At 41.1% G+C, this 21,089-nt stretch overlaps 1 protein-coding gene across 3 annotated transcripts in view; it reads right to left on the bottom strand.

The window, feature by feature from the left end:
• ampd1 (adenosine monophosphate deaminase 1 (isoform M)) overlaps positions 1-21,089 on the bottom strand; it is a 133,377-nt gene that overhangs the window by 49,393 nt on the left and 62,895 nt on the right. For all 3 annotated transcript variants that reach the window (XM_028796444.2, XM_028796442.2, XM_028796443.2), the window contains one exon: positions 19,619-19,750. In XM_028796444.2, coding sequence (XP_028652277.1) covers positions 19,619-19,750 — 132 coding nt within the window. The remainder of the gene's footprint in view (positions 1-19,618; positions 19,751-21,089) is intronic.

The raw sequence follows: 21,089 nt of genomic DNA, 5'->3' as shown, positions 1-21,089 counted from the left end.
ATAACCCTAAACTGTGAGATGTCACACTGTCTTTTTTTTGATGGCAACACTTTACCGCAGAAATGGTGCCAAATTCAAATGTTGCGTGAATTTTGGGACACCCTTTATAAGAAGACTAGTCATTTAGCCCGTTACAATAATGGGCGCTAGAACAGTAGTGCATAAACATTAGTAGGAACGGTCTATATTAAATGGCAAGGGACTTTGACCTCATTCTTTTTGTTGGTCGTATTTTTCTTTCTTTCAGCCTTTCTTTTGTTGATGTTTACTTCCTGAGCTGCTGCCGTGTATTGTGTGTCTAATTTTCTGTGACAGTAATACTGTCTTGTACGGCTCTATTCAATAAGGGCGCGCACAAAAAGGCGAGCTTCAAAAGGGCGACCTCAATTGAGCGCGGCGAATAAAGGCGTTCGTAGATAATTTAGTTCAAATGGCTCTGGAATATGTGAAGAGCAACAAAGGTGCAGATCTTTATTTACGCGCGCCTTTATTCGCTGCGCCCAATTGAGGTCGTCCTTTTGAGGCTCGCCTTTTTGTGCATGCCCTTATTGAAGGATACTGTATTGTACGTCCGCTGGCTTGTACGTCCGTAATATACCTTTAATTTTCTCTGGTGGTAATACAGGTGTGCGCGTCGGGTAATATGCCTTTAATCTCCTCTGACAGTAATACTGGCTTGTATGTGGCTGTAATATGCGTCACTGTATTGTGTACCTTTAATTTCCTCTCGCAGTAATACTGGTTTGTATTTCCGTAAAACGCCTCTAACTTTCTCTGACAGTAATATCGCGCGTCGCACCGTGCCCCCGCGCATGCGCACTTCACCAGAAGACACCCACACATGGACAACCTGGACGCACATAGGGATTTTATATATATAAATGACGTAATGTGTAATTAAACTCACAGATCACAGTGGCTACAGGTGATGGACTTAATGTTCATCCCGTTAAATATGACACACTTAGTACATCCAGCTGGCTTAGAAATCTCACAATTAACGCAGAGCCACTGATTCGGCCATCCCAGGACGTAAATGTTGTGGATTTTAAGACGCTCCTGGGTACCTTTGGCTTTATGCTTGGGGATGTTTTATTGGAAAACAAGATAATGACCCCCAAACATACTGCTAAGGCAAAACAGTTTTTCAAAGCTAAAAAACTGAAAATTCTTGAATAGCCAAGCCAGTCACTCAATTTAAATCCAATTGAGCAGGCCTTCCATATGCTGAAGAGAAAACTTAAAGGGACAAGCCCCCCGAAATAAGCAGGAGCTGAAGATGGCTTGCATTAGAGGCTTGGCAGAGCAACACCAGAGAAGACCCTCAGCACCTGGTGATGTCTATGACTCGCAGACTTGAAGCAGTCACTGCATGTAATGGATATGTGATAAAGTCCTAAATATAACGACTTTAATGGACCTGCCATTGCTGTGTCCAGAAAATTATGGTGCCCTGAAATGGGGGGGGACCGTGTAGAAAAAGTGTTGTCATTTCTACATGGTGGGACCAAAATGTCTGCAAATCCCCTTAAATGAAAGTCTGAATTGTTTGATTTCTAATTTTAAACTGCGGAGCAGAGGGGGAAATTAAGGAACAAATGTGTCTTTGACCCAAACATTATGGAGGACACTGTTATGTCTAAGTTTTAACGAGACAACTTTTTACTTTATGTCATCTATAAATTGTTGATGTGCCTGGAGAAGACAGCAGGAGCTTTGCTACTTTTGTTGAACGTATTTACGATAATTTTTTTCTCAGAATAATAGGAATAGTCAGCCAGAGAAGTTTATATTGTCCTCATTGTGTGCCTGATTAATCAAAATTAAGGGAATGAAGGAAAAAATAAGCATGGTCACCCTTCAAGGCAAGGACTGTCACTTTAGAAACTCCATTTTGTGAATGGCTATTAGCGAGATATATTTGTGAAAGCTACTGAGGCTGCGTCATTTTTATATAAATGTAGGTACTCTAAGGATTATATGTCAATAAATAAACAGACATATAACCGCATGCAGCAATCTGGTACTCTTCATGCCATTACACGTCCCACTACAATGACTCCCAACAGTAAATTCTTTGAACGTCTGTTTTGTTCTTGCCATTTATTAGCTTTTACCAGCAGATTGTATCACTGCAATAAACCCGTCTTTGAAGTCTTCTATTTTTTCCAAGGCTGAGACATAATAAATCCGACTCCTGACTCCCTTTGTTTAAAGGAAAGGCACAAACAGGAGAGTTTTGATGAGAATTCCTGTTTATGACCAGCAAGAACCCCCCCCCCCCCCCTTTTTTTTTTTTGTAAAGCTGTTAGGATTTTTTTTTACTTTATAAATAATAATAATTATTATATAATAATTATGTGCATTTATATAGCGCTTTTCTCACTACTCAAAGCGCTCAGCAATTGCAGAGTCCCTATTGGCATTTATGGGATTCGAACTGGCAACCTTCCGATTGCCAGTGCAGATCTCTAGCCTCAGAGCCATCAGCTCTCGAGAACTTTTTCTGAACATATTTTAGTTTTCTAAGGGTTTCTGAACAGAAAATTGACTTTTCTGGATATTTTTACTTTATACTTTAGAAGGGTGGCACGGTGGCGCAGTAAAAGAGCTGCTGCCTCATAGTAAAGAGACAAGGGATTGCGTCCCGGGTCCTCCCTGCGTGAAGTTTGCATGTTCTTCCTGTGCCTTCAGGGGTTTCGTCCAGGTACTCTGGTTTCCTTCACATGCAGGTTAGGTGAATTGGCGATCATAAATTGGCCATAGTCTGTAGTGCGTGTGCGTGTGCATTCACCCTGTCCTATCCACAGTTTGTTCCTGCCTTGCACCCTATGCGAGCTGGGATAGGCTCCAATAGACCCCCCGTGACCCTGTTCAGGACTAAGAGGGCTCCATCTGGCAGCCTGGGGGTATTGGCTGGGACAAACTGCCGGCCATATCTTACAATATATATATATCCATAAAGTATGTGTGCAATTTAAAATAGTTGTAACTTAGTAAGTATATGTGCTAGAAATATTCTTTAAAAAGGATTAGAAACAAGAAACACTTACATTTTTTATTCTTCTTGTTAATTTTCAACATGTCCACCATCATTACTAATACAAAGGGTAATACGATTCTGCAGTTCTTGGAAAACATTGTCAAGATGACTTTCAGTAATACCAGCAATCACGTCAGTTATCCTAGCTTGCAAGTCTTCTAAAGATCGAGGTTTGGTTCAATAAACATTTGTTTTCACTTGTCCCCATAAAAAGAAATCCAACGCAGTCAAATCTGGCAAACGTGGAGGCCAAGAAAATGGTCCACCTCTTCGAATCCATCTGTTAGGGAATTTCTCAAGTAGAAAGTGTCTAACATGGAAAGCAAAGTGACAAGGAGCGTCATCTTGTTGAAACACTGTATTCTCTATCAGTCCTCACTGTTCAAGTTGAGGAATAGAGTAATTTTGCATAATTTCCATATAGCTAACACCATTAACAACACGCCCTTCAAAAAAGAAAAGCCCTATGACTCGATTTTTTCCCAAAGCACACCACACATTAACTTCTGGAGAATCTCTTTCATGTTCAACAGACTCATGTGGATTTTCAGTTCCCCAAATATGGCAAAAATAAAACTTCTAAAGACAAAAAAACTAGATACATCAGGTTTTCTAATTCTTCTTACAAATTCTTTCTATCACATATACTTACAAAATTACAACTATTTTAAATTGCACACAGACTTTATGGACCCCCTGTATATAATAAGTCTGTAGAGTCCTGGTGCTTCCTGTATTGCTATATGGTTGCGAGACATGGACGCTATCCAGTGACCTGAGACACAGACTGAACTCCTTCATGTGTGTCTCTTCAGAGAATCCTTGGGTACCGCTGGTTTGACTTTGTGTTACTCATGGAGTCCTAAATGAGGCACATTACCTGCATTGTGAGGGAGCGTCAGTTACGGCACTATGGCCACGTGGCGCAATTCCCTGAGGGTGATCTGGCTCACAGGACCCTCATTGTTGAGGACCCCAGTGGCCAGACCAGGCCAAGGGGACACCCATATAACACCAGGCTGCGGCATAGAGGTGCTCAATTCCGGAGGGTGGGACTGGACCGCGTGTCTGTCTGGGGGGGGGGGTTGCCAACCAGGATTCTGGGCTGTGTCATCAGGTGCTGGGTGTGGCAACAAGCTGTACCAGCTCATGCACCCCCAACATCATCTGATTTACCAGTCAAATCTTTTTTTAATTCACCCTTAATAATCCATACATTTAAACTAAAAACAGTTACAGAATTCTCTAGTAATGAAATGTAAAGTTAAATCAGAGCATCTGCTCTGGAATTAAATGTCCTTGAAGAAAGCACTGCCAATATATGACTTTGTTTCTTGCTGCCCTCTGCTGGTGATTTCAAAGCATAACATTGTCCCACAATTCATGACTAGCAATATCTGAATTATTCATATGCAGACATAAAGATAAAAAGTACAAAAAAAAAATATCCAAAACTCCTACAGCATAACATGGGCAAAGAGACTGGGACATGATAATCATCACATATATTCAAGGAAATTCAGAATCTAAGAGCAATAGAATAAATAAAGTATATGTGGGAAAAGGATGCTAAATGAAGTATAAAGTCTATATGTGCCGTATATGGAGCTGTTCTTACCCTCAGTGCTTTCTCTTTTGATAACTCACTTTGCTCGCCAACCCCCCTTCCTGCACTATGCGCCAGCAACTTTGTATCTCTGCCGCACGTGTATGTGGATTTCACTTTCACCAAACAACAAAACTTTTAATTCTCGTAGATAAGCCTCTTCATTGGGTAGAAAAACTACTTTTCTCTGATGACAACATGAATTAGACGATCTACAAGTCTCCGACTTTAAGTTTAAAGCTAAACAATATCTACATACTTCTGTCATATCACCGATGCCCATATATTCGATCTCTTTTCGCTTTTACCTTTTTGTCAATATTGCATTGAATTTTGATTCCGCGTTTGGAATTCCGTCGTGACAACGCAACGTATAACTGCCCGTGAGTGAATATCGTTTCTTTCTCTCTACATGAACTGTGTCTGACAATAGCATTCATACAAATGAGAAATGATTGAACCGCGTGCGTGGTTGTAAATGTTTTAGATGTGGGCAGGACTTTTCCAAATCTCTTTGCATAAAGTCTTATCTCACGGGGTTTGAAATTTTCTCTCGTGGGATTTCATTTTCACCAAACAACAAATCTTTTAATACTCACGGAAACGCCTCTTCACTGGGAAGAAACACTACTTTTCTCTGATGACAACACGAATTCTACAATCTACCAGTCTCTGACTTAAAGTTTAAATCCGAACAATATATTCGATCTCTTTTTGCTGTTCCGTTATTTCACCGAGTAATAATTTCCGTTTGTTTGCGCTAATGCGATCTTTCCTATCCTTTTTTTGAGACTTTTGAATTTTTGTATTTCCATTATTTCTAACCTGCTCTGCATGTGTACCGCACCAATGTTTTTGAATTCGTTACGACATTCTACCTTGTCATTTACTCTTTGTCTTTTATTTCCGGCCCCAGGCGTGGTTAAATCTCTTGGCACAAAGTCTCGTCTCGCGGGATGTGAAAGTATCTCTCTAAGAAAGTCACATCTCGTCTCTCTTCCCAAGATTTTTTAATTACTAGCCAACCTGCGGCGTACCATACGCCGCATAATCAGGCCGCTTTTTTAATGATTTTTAAGCACAGGGAAAAAATTAACATTTGAAAAACCCGGAGAAGAGGGGAAGGACGCCCATTACGCCCCATCCGTCATGCTAGTCTGCTGATTTCTCGTTCAGTAACCTGTGAGTAGTGATGGGCGGGGTGAAGCCTCACGAAGCATCAACACGTCTGAAGCAATTGTGTTGGAAATCGTATCGAAGCTTCGAAGCATTTGACACTCCCCTCTCTCGTGACACCTCCTGGCCATTTTCATTAATGTTACAGAAACTTATGATACACTTCAATGACATCTGTTAAAAGTCGTATTGCTTTTATTTTTTCGTAGCTACAGACTGACAACGAAGAGAAGTGTTCGTCAGCAGCTTCTAGTGTCTGATGTCTAAAAAATATAAATATAACTAACGCCGACAGGCAGAATGCACTATACGATAGCAAGAGTTAAACAAAATAAGATGCCTCACCTCATGCATTCCCGGCTCTTTCAATTAGTATTTACTTTTGCACTGTATCATTATAATCGCTCCTGTTATTAGTATTATAATTAACCCTGATCTTTTCTTGAGATCACATTTAATAGCCTTAAATGTTTTGTTTGGTCTGTCTTAATTAAAACAGAGTAGACAGAAAATAAAGGTTTATCCCTGTTCTTTGCCATGATATAGGTAAGCACATTTGAGAAAGAAAATGTGAAATCCTTAAATCACAGATGTCATTATTCGATCAAGTATTAAAATCTGCAGTGCTTCGAAAGCTCGACACAGTGTCGAAACCTTAGTATCGAGCGGCCCATCACTATCTGTGAGTCACATAGAGTTTTCATTGTTGTTTACGATTCTGGACGCTTTTCGCGTCCTGAGTTGTTCCGGAGTCACAGTTGAGAAACAGTTTTTTAATGTCTTTTAAGCACAGGGGAAAAAATGAACATGTGGCCCGGTGCATTCTTTAACTGCCTTGTGGCGCTGTAGTTGTACGGCTGCTTTGCAGTAAGGAGACAGTGGAAGATTGTGGGTTCGCTTTCCGGTTCCTCCCTGTGTGGATAGCAAATTATCCGCGACAAACAAACTGTTTTACACGCTGCAAACCAATCCGCACCGCTTTTTCAATGCAGAGGGAAAAAAATGAACATTTGGAAAATCCGTAACGCTGCTTTCAGTAAGTACAATGCACACACGTTTAATTTGTCAGCCGTCTTTTCTGGTTTGGGACGCTTTTGCAGTGTTACCTCTTGTGTATATTATATCTTGAAATCCTTTGAGTTGCTAATTAACTAACTAACACCCACCCACTCAGCTTGTGTGAAAAAAAATGCGCCCGTTCTTTCATCATTTTGTTGCAGCCTATCAAAGACTTGGTGATCATGTTTTGTAGACTCAATATATATTGGCTTTTCACTCAGCGCGAGGGGGTGCATTCATCTCGGATTATTACATCTTGCTAGACTAATCTGCCACATGGCTGCATTTGAAAAAAATGACTTATCCCGGATGAGTTTCACCGGCATTAATGATTAGGAATCTGGTTGGAACAAAACCCTGCAGCCACAGGGGTTCAGCAGGACCGAGTTTGGCAAACACTGCTGAACAGAGATGAAACCGACTCAGGTGAGGAGTGGGGGCGGGCAAAGTAGTTGGAGCTATTGATTATTCAGTGTTGTTTGCCTGGGTGTCTGATCTGCTCAACAGGATTATAAATAAAAGGAAAACAATGTGAAGGCAATGTCACAGGTGATCCTGTGGTATAGCGGGTCCACAGCTCCCCTTCAAAAGCCCATTTTTAAATAAATAATCATCTCATTCACAGTGTAGCGAGGGGCGTGGAAGTGTGGCTGAAACAGTTTCAGGGTAGACTCGTGCTTCGGGCATTTCTCCCCTGTGCAGTGTGTGAGCGAGTGAGGAGAGAGTGAGAAAGCTGGTACATTAGAGTGAGCGAGAGCAGGCTCGAAGGCAATGTGTTCCTGTGGTATAGCGGGTCCATAGCTCACCTTCAAAAGGCCATTTTTAATCAGGCGACTGACAGTAGTGGAGTCAGGCACAGAGAAGGTCAGCTGCAGAGAGAGCGTCTCGACTGTTGCAGGGCCTGAAGCAGGTGAGACGCTAATGAAAAAGAGGCACAGGGCTTATTGGTTTTTAAAGACTGCTTCCTTCATTGTGTTTTAACTTCAGTTTTAAAGGATTGTGCGGCTCTCTCTTGCGCTGCCTGTGTGTGCCTCTGTCTCTCTGTGGCGCTGCCTCTGTGTGTGTGCGTGGCTCTCTCTCGCGCACTGCCTGTGTGTGCGCTTGTCTCTCTCTCTGGCGTTGCCTCTGTGTGTGTGTGTGTGTGTGTGTGTGTGTGTGCCTCTGTCTCTCTGGCGCTGCCTCTGTGTGTGCCTCTGTCGCTGCCTGTGTGTGCGCGCGGCTCTCTCTCTCGCGCTGCCTCTGTGTGAACCAAGATTCCACTGAGGTTGACTAATGAAAAGTCAACGTGGCTCAGAGCTGCAAGTGGACTGTGGCACAGACAAACAGAAATGATGGCATGTTTTTCGAGGCGTCGCGTCCGAGTTGGTGGGCGTGACTGTGATTTTTTCGTCGTATCCAATGGTCTAAGAGTTGGTGGCCGTGGCTCCTTCCTGCGTGCGCCATTGGCGTCTTACTTGTCGGCGGTTTAGTGAATCCACGCCCCTTCCGGCGTGCTTTCCATGGTTGGCTACTTGTCTTCTGGCTTAGTGAATCTATACTAATAAAAGGCAAAGCCCTCACTGACTGACTCACTGACTGACTGACTGACTCACTCATCACTAATTGTCCAACTTCCCGTGTAGGTGGAAGGCTGAAATTTGGCAGGCTGATTCCTTACAGCTTACTTACAAAAGTTAGGCAGGTTTCATTTCGAAATTCAACGTGTAATGGTCATAACTGGAACCTCTTTTTTGACAATATACTGTAATGGACGGCAGCTCGATGGCCGTGGGAGGCGGAGTTGAGTGTCACGTCATCACGCCTCCCACGTAATCACGTGAAAAGACTGTGAACGCAGTAGGGAGAAATGAAGGAAGAGTCGCAAACAGTGAAGAACAAAAAATTCATTAAACAATTGAGAAGGGAGCGAAATAATAAGAAGCGAGCGAGTGAAGCATACAAGCATCTTCATAAGGGAAACAAAGCACGGTGTAAAACGTACGTTTAAATTAAGTTTATAGAAACGCTCCCGCTGCGGATTGCAATAACATATTCGCGAGATAAAAGTTTAATGAGAAGACACGAGGTATAAACGAACCACACGCCGTAGCGCAACGTTAGGGGCTTCACTTCTGGTGCTGACGTTCGAGATTCGATTCCCGAGAGGGGATGCAATGCGTGTGTACGCATGAAGAGCACAGAATTAGGGTGAAACACGTGTCGCGTACTCTTTGCATAATTTGAAAGTAAACAATTTCAACCATTCTATGATCTGCTTCTCGCAACTGAAAGACGGCACATGGCGGATGTTAGCCGACTTGCTGACCGCAACGTTAGGGGCTTCAACTCTGGCGCTGACGATAGAGATTTGATTCCCGAGAAGGGATGCAGTGAGTGTGTACGCCTGATGAGCCCAGAATTAGGGAGAAACACGTGTCGCATACTCTTTGCATTATTTGAAAGTAAACTATTGAAACCATTCTATGATCTGCTTCTGGGATCAGAAAGAGGGCACGTGGCGGACGTAAGGTGACTTCCTGACCAACCACAAGCGTAACCTGGCAGGTAACCACCCATACAATCAGATTGTGATTCAGAAAACGAATGCCATGAATGTAATTACCACGATCTACATACTGTCAAATAAACGAAACACACGCCGTAGCACGACAGCTGTGAAAAGGGAAGTTCACAAAAAAACAGATCCTTAACAAATTGTTAGTGGTATATTTTCGATCCATTTAAAAAGGTTTTCTTTTCTTCTTAAAAAATTAAAAGCAGTACTTCGCCGCAACGAACCGCGAGAATTTGGCTATATATATCTGCTTCTCGCAATTAAAAGAGGGCACGTGGCGAATATTAGACGACTTGATGACCAAGCATAAGCGTTACCTGCCAGGTAACCACCCATACAATCAGATTGTGATTCAGACTAGGAATGCAATGAATGTAATTACGCCAATCTACATACAAGGCGAAAGTCTTGCAACATTCAAAGATGATGGTTTGGGATAAGTACACCATGGAACATAAAAGAGCTTATGAAGCCTTGAACCAAAAAAAGCAAGATCTCAGAGATCGTAAAAAAAAAAAATAGGAGGTAATGTCGTTTTACTCGCTGTAGATTTTAGTCAAACATTACCAGTTATTCCACGAGGGAGACCAGCAGATCAACTCAATGCGTGTTTAAAGTCCATGCTTCTCCCACGCTCGGTTATATGTCGCGTGTTCTCGGGTAGGTACACCAAAAAATGTATACATTTAAGCATGTAATGGGCAAACAAAAAATGAGGTATACCCGAAGGCACTGCAGTAGTACTCAATGTAACTTTACTTCTTAAATGTTAATGTTTTACTGTTTAATAATTTATACGCTTCTTATATGTTGTTCAAATTCTTTAATCAAAATACCAGTGACAGCGCAATGCACGATAACATGGAGTGAATACACCATACGCATCCGCCCACGGCCGCCCTGGTGTGCGTAGATAGGAGTTGATTCTACAATAAAATAAAATAAAGATAAAAAGAGTAATACAATCATCACCCATAAAGCGGATAGTAGACGTGACGTACTATATGTGTACCAGATTTCAACTCAATAGGTTTGCGAGCTACAGGAGATTTAAAATCCTGGACAGACAAACGAATAGCCACGGTAGCAAATTATAGAAGAACATTTTACTGTTTAATAATTTATATTTATATGAAATGTGCTTCTTATATATTACTTCATATTCTCATATGATAATGATGTTAATGTTGTTTATATTGATTTCTATGTTATTGTAAGTGCATGTATGTGTGTATATGTATGTATGTATATGTATATATATATATATATGTATATGTATATATATATATATATATATATATATCTATATGTGTATATGTATATATATATATGTATATATATATATATATATATCTATATGTGTATATGTATATATATATATGTATATATATATATATATATCTATATGTGTATATGTATATATATATATGTATATATATATATATATATATATATATATATATATATATATATCTATATATATATATATATATATATATATATATATCTATATATATATGTATATGTATATGTATATATATATATGTATATGTATATATATACATATATATATGTATATGGTTGAAATAGTTTACTGTCAAATAAATGCAAAGAGTACGCGACACGTGTTTCGCCCTCATTCTGGGCTCATCAGGCGTACACACTCCACTGCACTCGAACCTCGGACGCCAGCACCAGTAGGTAACCACCCATACAATCAGATTGTGACACAGACTTCGAATGCCGTGAATGTAATTACCCCGATCTACATGCTGTCAAATAAACGAACCACACGCTGTGGCGCAACGTTAGGGGCATCGCCTCTGGCGCTGATGTCCGAGGTTCGATTCCCGAGAGGGAGTGCAGTGGAGTGTGTACGCCTGATGAGCCCAGAATGAGGGCGAAACACGTCTCGCATACTCTTTGCATTTATTTGACAGTAAACTATTTCAACCATTCTATGATCTGCTCCTCACAAACTGAGGGCACCGTGGCGGATGTTAGCAGATTGCTGGCCAACCACAAGCGTTACCTGGTAGGTAACCACCCATACAATCAGATTGTGACACAGACTTCGAATGCCGTGAATATATGTATATATATATATATATATATATATATATATATGTATATATATATATATATATATATATATGTATATATATATATATATATATATATATATATATATATATATATATGTGTATATATATATGTATATGTATATATGTATATATATAATATGTGTGTATATATATATATATATATTTATAATATATGTGTATATGTATATATATATATGACAGCAACACTCATAACAATGACAACACAATTACATTGACAATCATGTTACGTTATTTTTAAAATGTTTCCTTTACTTTTTCATAACCTCTTTAACACACTACTTCTCCGCTGCGAAGCGCGGGTATTTTGCTAGTTATATATATATATATAGATAATAGAGAGAAAAATTTTTTCACAAGGTCAGTATAGTTGCAGTGGGTACTAAAATGTGACCAAGCTGTGCTAATATCTTGGCTTTATAATAATAATAATAATAATGAATTACATTTATGTAGAGATGTTCTCACTACTCAAAGAACTTGGGCAGAGGGGAACCACTACAACCACCACCAATGTGTAGCACCCACCTGGATGATGCAACGGCAGCCATTATTGTGCCAGTACACTCGGGGTGAAAGAGTTAGTTAGCCATTTAGAAAGAGGAGATGATTATTTATTCAGAATCGACAAAGCTATGATGGGCAAATTAGCCAGGACATCAGGATACACCCTACTCTTTATAAAGGATGCCCAGAGATCTTTAATGACCGCAGAGAGTCAGGACCTTGGTTTTACATCTCATCAGAAGGACTATGCCATGTTAACAGCACAGTGACCCCTATCACTGCACTGCGGCATTGGGATTCACACACACACCACAGGGTAAGTGCCCCCTGCTGTCCACACCAACACCATTTCCAGCAGAAACCCAAGCTTTTCCAAGATGGTCTCCCATCCATGTACTACTGGCTGGGCCTGAACAGGCTTAACTTCAGGTGGATGTCCTGTTCTGAAGCAGAGGAGGTATGGCTGTCGACTTTGCTTTGTAACAAACTTGTACAAAAGATATGTCGATGACTGTGTTGGTGTCACTTCTTGCTCCAAAAACCAGCTAAACACATTCATTAATGGTTTTACTAGTTTCCATCTGTCGGGTTTACAATCAACATTTCCACCACACTGCTACCATTTTTAGATATCAGTCTTTCTATTAGCTTTCCAGAACTTCAAACCTCTGTGTTTTACAAGCAAACTGACTTCACAGGGTTACCTTCTCTAGAGCTCATTCCATCCCCGGCCCACTAAAAACTCACGAGGTCTTTAACAGTTCTTTAGACTTCACCTCCTCAGCAGTGATGAGGCTAACGTCTGTAATGAAGGAATTTCTTCATCAATAGAGGACACCCTTCTCACATTGTGGACAAAGCCATTAATCATGCCTGGAGTAGACCTCATAACACCCACTCTAAGGGCTCATTTATACTTCATGCTCAGAACGCGTACCTGCACACATCACGGCTGCCATTCCTGTTCATTTGACGCGTCCTCTGAGCAGGTCCTCAGAAATTAACGCAACGCGTGCACAAGTTGCAGTATCAGGTAAAAAGTCGGGGGAGCAGTGTGATCAAGTTGGAACGTGACGTCAGAGTCTCAGTTTACTATCTATATGTGACAGAAAGCCGCTTTGTGGATCCTCCAGGATCGATGTGCGCGCTTCGATGTTTGATGAATGGTTCGATGTGGTGAAGCAAAATGTCGACATACAGATGCATTCGTGGTGCTTTTATAATCGGGCATCGCTTATTCCCGACTGTAATGACACGATGCATTTTATAAGTCTCACATACCATCTTCTGTGCTGTCATTGAATTTTTTTTGCACCATTTTGCACAGCATCAGAATGTACGTCAGCGTATTTGAGCCACAGAAAAAAAAATTAAGGACACAGTGAAAAGGTGTATTTTGTAATTAAAGTGGAAATTTCGGCTTTAATCTCGAAATGTCCACTTTAATCACGTAGTTTATTTTGTCATTAAAGTAGACCATCGTAAGCGTCATCTTAAAACCGATACAGTTGTTAATCGCTATGTGCTTCTGGGGCTTCCTCCTGAACTGACAGCAGCGGCAGGCAGCGATCACCACACAAAACACATCAAATGTATGATATTCCAACTCTCTGCACATTTAGAATCCTTTGATTTATACTTGACATCACTTTCATGATAAAATGCATTAAAGTATGTTGCATTTTACAGATAAATAGTTAATTTCGTTTAAATAATGAATACTGTTAATAATTACACATATAGGGGTGACACGGTGGTGGAGCGGTAGCACTGTTGTCTCGCAGGGAGACACGTTTCTGGTGTTCCCTGCCAGGAGTTTCCATGTTTTCCTGCTGGATTTCCACAGTGTGCTCCGGTTTCCTTCTGAAGATATGCAGGTTTGGGGATTTGGTGATGCTAAAATGACGCTAGTGTATAAGTGTGCTTGTATTCACCTTGCGATGAGCTGATGCCCTGTCTAGGGATTGTTTCTGCCTCACGCCCACTGCTTGCAGGAATGGGCACATCCCTGGATTGATGGATTTAATCATTAAACATCCATTTCAGAGATATTGTGGCAAGGTGTCCTCAGAATTTAATTGATGTTTCAGGCAATTCACAACACAGTGAAGCTGAGCATTTTCTCACCGTGATGATATCTTGCACTGCCACCTGGTGGAATCTTCCAGATTTGCGTAAAGTGCGTGCACAAGTAGGAACAGTACAACGCTTGTGTAGCAGTAGCGTCAGCCAGAGCACGCATCGTGTCACGTGGCGTATAAACCCGGCCTAAGAAGACCCTCAATAATGAAACCCACATCCTGCTGGTCCTCCCATTCCACTCTATGTCTCCCACAGGTTATCAAACAAAATGTCTCCATTCTCCAGAGTAATCTTTCCACTGGAGCATTTTTTTCTAACCCACCCTTGATTAACTTCCATCAGCCACCTAACATACACAAACTTCTCACCCACAGCTCACTTCACAGAGGGAGAGCCACATTCCCCACCAACCAAGATGAGCTGTATCAGGAGCCACTGTGTCACTTGTAAATATGCAACCAACGATCCCCTTTATCTGGTCTATCCGGTAAATTTTATATTAAAAAATTGGCCTTTTCCAGCCTAAAAATCTTATTTACTGTATTTGTTGTAGGATGCGTCCAGCCATCTTCAGACATGAAAAAAGGGAGATGGCTTGCAGACCATTTTAGGAGCACATTTGAGCCATTAAGATGAAAGATCTCACAAAGCCGGTTGTTGATGATAGACACACTGATCTCTCTGTTTGTGTTCTTTCACAGGGCTTCAAAGACACATTTCATAGAAGACTAGAAGAAGTTCAGCTCATTGTCAGCCACATTTTTGCCAACTAAATTTTGAATCCCTCCCTTCATCTTTTCTGATGGCAGCTTTTGCTCACCTACTCTCACCTTATCTTCTCTCATCTACCCCAGCTTTGTTCCCCTCCTCTATTTGTTACTTGCTCTTTCCCTTTCAGCCACACACCTGATGAAGGATCTACAGCTGACACTTTATGTCTTTAACTTTCCTTCCTTTTCAGCATGGGAATATCGTTTTTTCCACACACACAAATACATATTGTGAGTACCCTAGCAGATGGCCTGGCATGCCAATTAGGATGACTGATGATTCCTTGCATGACTGGAATTCCATAATGAAAGAAAATGGATAGACATGCAATCCAAGCCAGGCTGGTGGTTGGTTCCTTTCCAGATCAGAAAGGCCATACCAGAAGGACAGTGGTTGTTTGCTTTCCAGGGTCATATATTCCCAAAATATACATTGGGTGGCAGTATTCCTCAGGCGGTGCTCTCATTTGTACATCCACAGGGCATGATGGGAATTGTAGTCCAGATGGTCAGTCCTGTCAGGATATTTGGGTGCCACCTGGGGGAACTGCAAAGGAGTGATGTCCCTACTTTAGGAAGCTTCTGCTTGACTCTGAAGTGCTTTCAACATGCAATATTGTGTACATCAGAAGTACTCCCGAGTCCAGCATTAAAGAGGCCACCTCGTCTTCATCGGTGAATCAGAGTTGAGAGTCAACACTCACTTTGAGAAGCAGAAAGAGAAAGGAAATGACTGTTTTGTTATCTCTGATTGTGGTGTTTGGACTTTGTCCACTGAATGAAGGTATTGTGACCAATTAAAGAACTTTTATTTGATTTTGGACCTATGTGTGGCCTGATTGTGTCTGGGATTTGGTGCCCTCTTGTGTTTACTATATTCTCTTAAATACCTTACTTTTATTACATCAATAATTTGACATGTTATAAACCCAGGCCGCTTTTTATCTATGTGGAGTATGCATTTCCTTATCTGAGGAGGGTTTTTCTCCACCTACCTCCCAAGTCTAGGAAATATTTGTCTTAGGAGAATTGATGGCTGTAACAGGAACTTTTGTAACTATGTGTGCAAGCCCAGCAATGGTCTGGTGCTCCATCCATAATTGCTTACTACCTTGCACAAGAAATCTCCAGTTCTCTGCAACCCCAGATTGGACTAACTAGGTTTGAGAATGCTGAGTCACATTGTTTTCCCAGGTCCTGGAACTTTCTGTGTGACGTTTGTGACTTCTTTTCATATCTGCCAGGGTTTTTCCCTCCCACATCCCATAAATGTCCGTCTTAACTGTCAAATCTGAACTGGCCTAGCTTGACTGAATATGTGCATTGAGGATGGCACATAGGATGGATGGGCATCCCGACAAGGAATCGGGAAGATAACTTACCCAGACGGGAGGCCCCAAGTGGGCAGAAAGGCATCCCGGCCAAGAGAGGGAAGGATGTTGCACTTGGACAAGGCTTCCCTAATGGATGGATGGGCATCCCAGCCAGAAGAGGAGATGTTTCCTTACCCAGGCAGGAAGGCTCACGCAAATGGATAGTCATCCCAACTGGACATGTGTGCAACACCTTCCCTCGCCAGGATAAAATAGGAGGATAGGCAAGGACTGTCTCTGGGTGGGTAGGGTGTTAATTCCCCCCAGTCGCCGATTGCAGTGGCCCTCGATATCAGCACCCATTCAGGAACCAGCAGAGAATTCCAGGAATTGTACTCCAGCAATGAAGCCTTGCTGGGGTCCATGGCTGCTGCCAGAAGGGGGATGCAGGAAGATGTTATGTGGGACTTGTGAGTGACCTAGAAGGCACTGGAAGTACTCCTGAGTCCTCAATAAAAGGGGCCACACTGCCTTGTCCAAGCGAGTTGGAGCTGGGAGGAGGACAAGCAACACTCAAATGGAGAAGAACAGTGCAGTGGAGAGAAGAGAAGCGTTTGGAAGAGAGATAACTTGGGCTTTGGTACTTTTGTTGGAGGTATTTGTGCAATGAATACCCATTTGTTTGAACCTGGGACTGCCTGGTGTGTTCGTGTTGGGGTTTGGGGCTCTCTGGTGCCCCCTTTCCTTCACAGTGTGTATGTAAGGATGCCCTGTGAAGGACTGGAACCCACCTTGCACTAATTACTGCCTGGAAAAGGAACCTGCTCCCTGTGACCCTTAAAGCTGATGTCACATTACACGACTTGTAGTCATTGTGTATGTCAGATTTGCCAACTTCAGTTGCTTATATTGTTGCTGGATTTACTGAAAATTCCTGGGCACGTCACATTTAGTGACTATATGACAACTTTCCAGAACAGTTGTGCTCGCACCTTTTTGTCACAGCCAATAGCGTGCTGCCTGACAGAGGCCATGCAGTATGAATGGTTAACAGGTATGGAGAGTTCAGCCATAATCTCAGCCCCTTTTTTTTTCTTTTTTCCATTCTGTTATAGTATGTAAAACAAGCTACAGGAGATTCAAAACACCCGTATTGCTTATTTCTCGTTGCTCAATTCTATGTATTGAACCATCAATGAACTTTCATTGGTTGTCAGCTCTCATGCAAACAGACCCTATGAATAAAGAAAAAGTCAAACTGGTTTGAATCTGTCAGGATGAGTTGTGGACTAATTGGACTGAATCACCTGGCACTACAGACTGGATGACTGACTTCACGGGAGCGCCACCATCGACTGCCTCCATCACGTTAAGATTACAGTTAGGTCCATAAATATTTGGACAGAGACAACTTTTTTCTAATTTTGGTTCTGTATATTACCACAATGAATTTTAAATGAAACAACTCAGATGCAGTTGAAGTGCAGACTTTCAGCTTTAATTCAGTGGGGTGAACAAAACGATTACATAAAAATGTGAGGCAACTAAAGCATTTCTTTAACACAATCCCTTCATTTCAGGGGCTCAAAAGTAATTGGACAATTGACTCAAAGGCTATTTCATGGTCAGGTGTGGTCAAGTCCGTCGTTATGTCCTTATCAATGAAGCAGATAAAAGGCCTGGAGTTGATTTGAGGCGTGGTGCTTGCATGTGGAAGATTTTGCTGTGAACAGACAACATGCGGTCAAAGGAGCTCTCCATGCAGGTGAAAGAAGCCATCCTTAAGCTGCGAAAACAGAAAAAACCCATCCGAGAAATTGCTACAATATTACGAGTGGCAAAATCTACAGTTTGGTACATCCTGAGAAAGAAAGCAAGCACTGGTGAACTCAGCAACGCAAAAAGACCTGGACGTCCACGGAAGACAACAGTGGTGGATGATCGCAGAATTATTTCCATTGTAAAGAGAAACCCCTTCACAACAGCCAACCAAGTGAACAACACTCACCAGGGGGCAGGCGTATCGAAATCTAAGTCTACCATAAAGAGAAGACTGCATGAAAGTAAATACAGAGGGTGCACTGCAAGGTGCAAGCCACTCATAAGCCTCAAGAATAGAAAGGCTAGATTGGACTTTGCTAAAGAACATCGAAAAAAGCCAACACAGTGCTGGAAAAACATTGTTTGGACAGATGAACCCAAGATCAACCTCTACCAGAATGATGGCAAGAAAAAAGTATGGAGAAGGTGTGGAACAGCTCATTATCCAAAGCATAGCACATCATCTGTAAAACACGCTGGAGGCAGTGTGATGGCTTGGGCGTGCATGGCTGCCAGTGGCACTGGGACACTAGTGTTTATTGATGATGTGACACAGGACAGAAGCAGCCGAATGAATTCTGAGGTGTTCAGAGACATACTGTCTGCTCAAATCCAGCTAAATACAGGAGTCAAATTGATTCATGATACAGATGGACAATGACCCAAAACATACAGCCAAAGCAACCCAGGAGTTTATTAAAGCAAAGAAGTGGAAAATTCTTGAATGGCCAAGTCAGTCACCTGATCTTAACCCAATTGAGCAGGCATTTCACTTGTTGAAGACTAAACTTCAGACAGAAAGGCCCACAAACAAACAGCAACTGAAAGCTGCTGCAGTAAAGGCCTGGCAGAGCATTAAAAAGGAGGAAACCCAACATCTGGTGATGTCCAGGAGTTCAAGACTTCAGGCTGTCATTGCCAGCAAAGGGTTTTCAACCAAATATTAGAAATGAACATTTTATTTCCAGTTATTGAATTTGTCCAATTACTTTTGAGCCCCTGGAATGAAGGGATTGTGCTAAAAAAATACTTTAGTTGCCTCACATTTTTATGCAAATGTTTTGTTCACCCCACTGAATTAAAGCTGAATGTCTGCACTTCAACTACATCTGAGTTGTTTCATTTAAAATTCATTGTGGTAATGTACAGAACCAAACAGAAAAAAGTTGTCTCTGTCCACATATTTATGGACCTAACTGTATATAAATGAAGGGTATGACTGAAAATTACTGGAAATGTTCCATAATGGCCTTAACTGAATTAGCAGATCAGAAAATAGGTGGCATTTTGATTTTTGCTATGACTTAGGGTATCTTAAACTGAGCAGCCCCTAATCAAACATGATGTCATATGTCTAGCTAATAAATCCTTCATTTATTTATAACCTATTGGTCAAGTCAAGTCAAGTTTATTGTCCTATGTATAAAGTATGTTGAAGCTCTTACTTGCATGTTTCCTCAGAACAGCTGACAAAAATGCAATACAAAAAAATAAATAAAACTGAATAATTAAATAAACTGTACATAGATTGAACATAGGGAACAGGTGGTACATTTTCTCTCACCTTGATTATAGTTGCAAAGTACTCTCCATCAATGAAGTTTTCTGTTTTTAAGTAGAGATCACGTAGTTCACTGGCACCCACGGGGTTGTATTTGGAATTGAATTTATCAAATCTCTGAAAGGTCTGCCTGCCCTGTAGAAACCGAAAGGAATGTGGTTATAGCACATCTGGACACTGAGTATGATTAGATAGATAGATAGATAGATAGATAGATAGATAGATAGATAGATAGATAGATAGATAGATAGATAGATAGATAGATAGATAGATAGATAGATAGATAGATAGATAGATAGATAGATAGATAGATAGATAGATAGATAGATAGATAGATAGATAGATAGATAGATAGATAGATAGATACTTTATTAATCCGAAGGGGAAATTCACAAGATTACACTTGGTGCCCAAGACACACTTTTTCATTTAATGTAACAATCAAAGAAATCAGTGAGCGTACATTTTCCCCCCAAGGATGCTTACTTACCAGGGTCATATATCTCTCTATTATAAAAGAAAATCTTCAGACGAGACAAGACTATTGCTGAGAGGTTTTTTCAAGTTGGTAGAGGGGGGTCCCGCCCTCCTCTCCACCATTTCCGGTTGACAAGTTGTGTTTTTTTTAATTATATTTTTCTCAAACAATTTTTAAAAATTTTCCTCCCGGGCAACACCATGTGTTTCAGCTAGTTATATATATATATATATATATACCAGATTAGCACCCAAATAATTAATGTGCTTCCAATACTTTGATTATGGCGTGTTTGGGATGATAGAATGGCACTCTTTAAATTATACAGATATTATATAATTAGCTATTAAATAATTAGAACATTCTAGATGAGAACAGACCATTCAGCCCAACAAAACTCACCAGTTTTATCCACTTAAGTCTTCTAAAATAATATCAAATCAAGTTTTAAAGGTCCCTAAAGTCCTACTGTCTACCGCACTACTTGGTCGCTGATCCCAAGTGTCTATCGTTCTTTGTGTAAAGAAAAACTTCCTAATGTTTGTGTGAAATTTACCCTTAACTAGTTTCCAACTGCGTCCTTGATGAACTCATTTTAAAGTCACCATCTTGATCCACTGCACTAATTCACGTTATAATTTTAAACACTTCAATCAGGTCACCTCTTAATCTCCATTTGTTTAAACTGTAAAGGCTCAGCTCTTTTCATCTTTCCTCATAACTCATCCCCTGTAGTCCTCTAATCAGCCCAGTTGTTCTTCTCTGGGCCTTCTCTAGTGCTGCTATGTCCTTTTTGTAGCCTGGAGACCAAAACTGCACCCAGTACTCCAGATGAGGTCTCACCAGTGTGTTATAAAGACTGAGCTGAACCTCCTGTGACTTGTACTCCACACATCAAGGCGCTATATAACCTGACATTCTGTTAGCCTTCTTAATGGCTTCTCAACACTGTCTGGTAGTCGATAGCTTAGAGTCCACTACGACTCCTAAATCCTT

Source organism: Erpetoichthys calabaricus, chromosome 3 (genome assembly GCF_900747795.2).
Source record: "Erpetoichthys calabaricus chromosome 3, fErpCal1.3, whole genome shotgun sequence".
Classification (NCBI taxonomy): Eukaryota; Metazoa; Chordata; class Cladistia; order Polypteriformes; family Polypteridae; genus Erpetoichthys; species Erpetoichthys calabaricus.
This window is presented reverse-complemented; position numbering and strand designations above follow the sequence as displayed.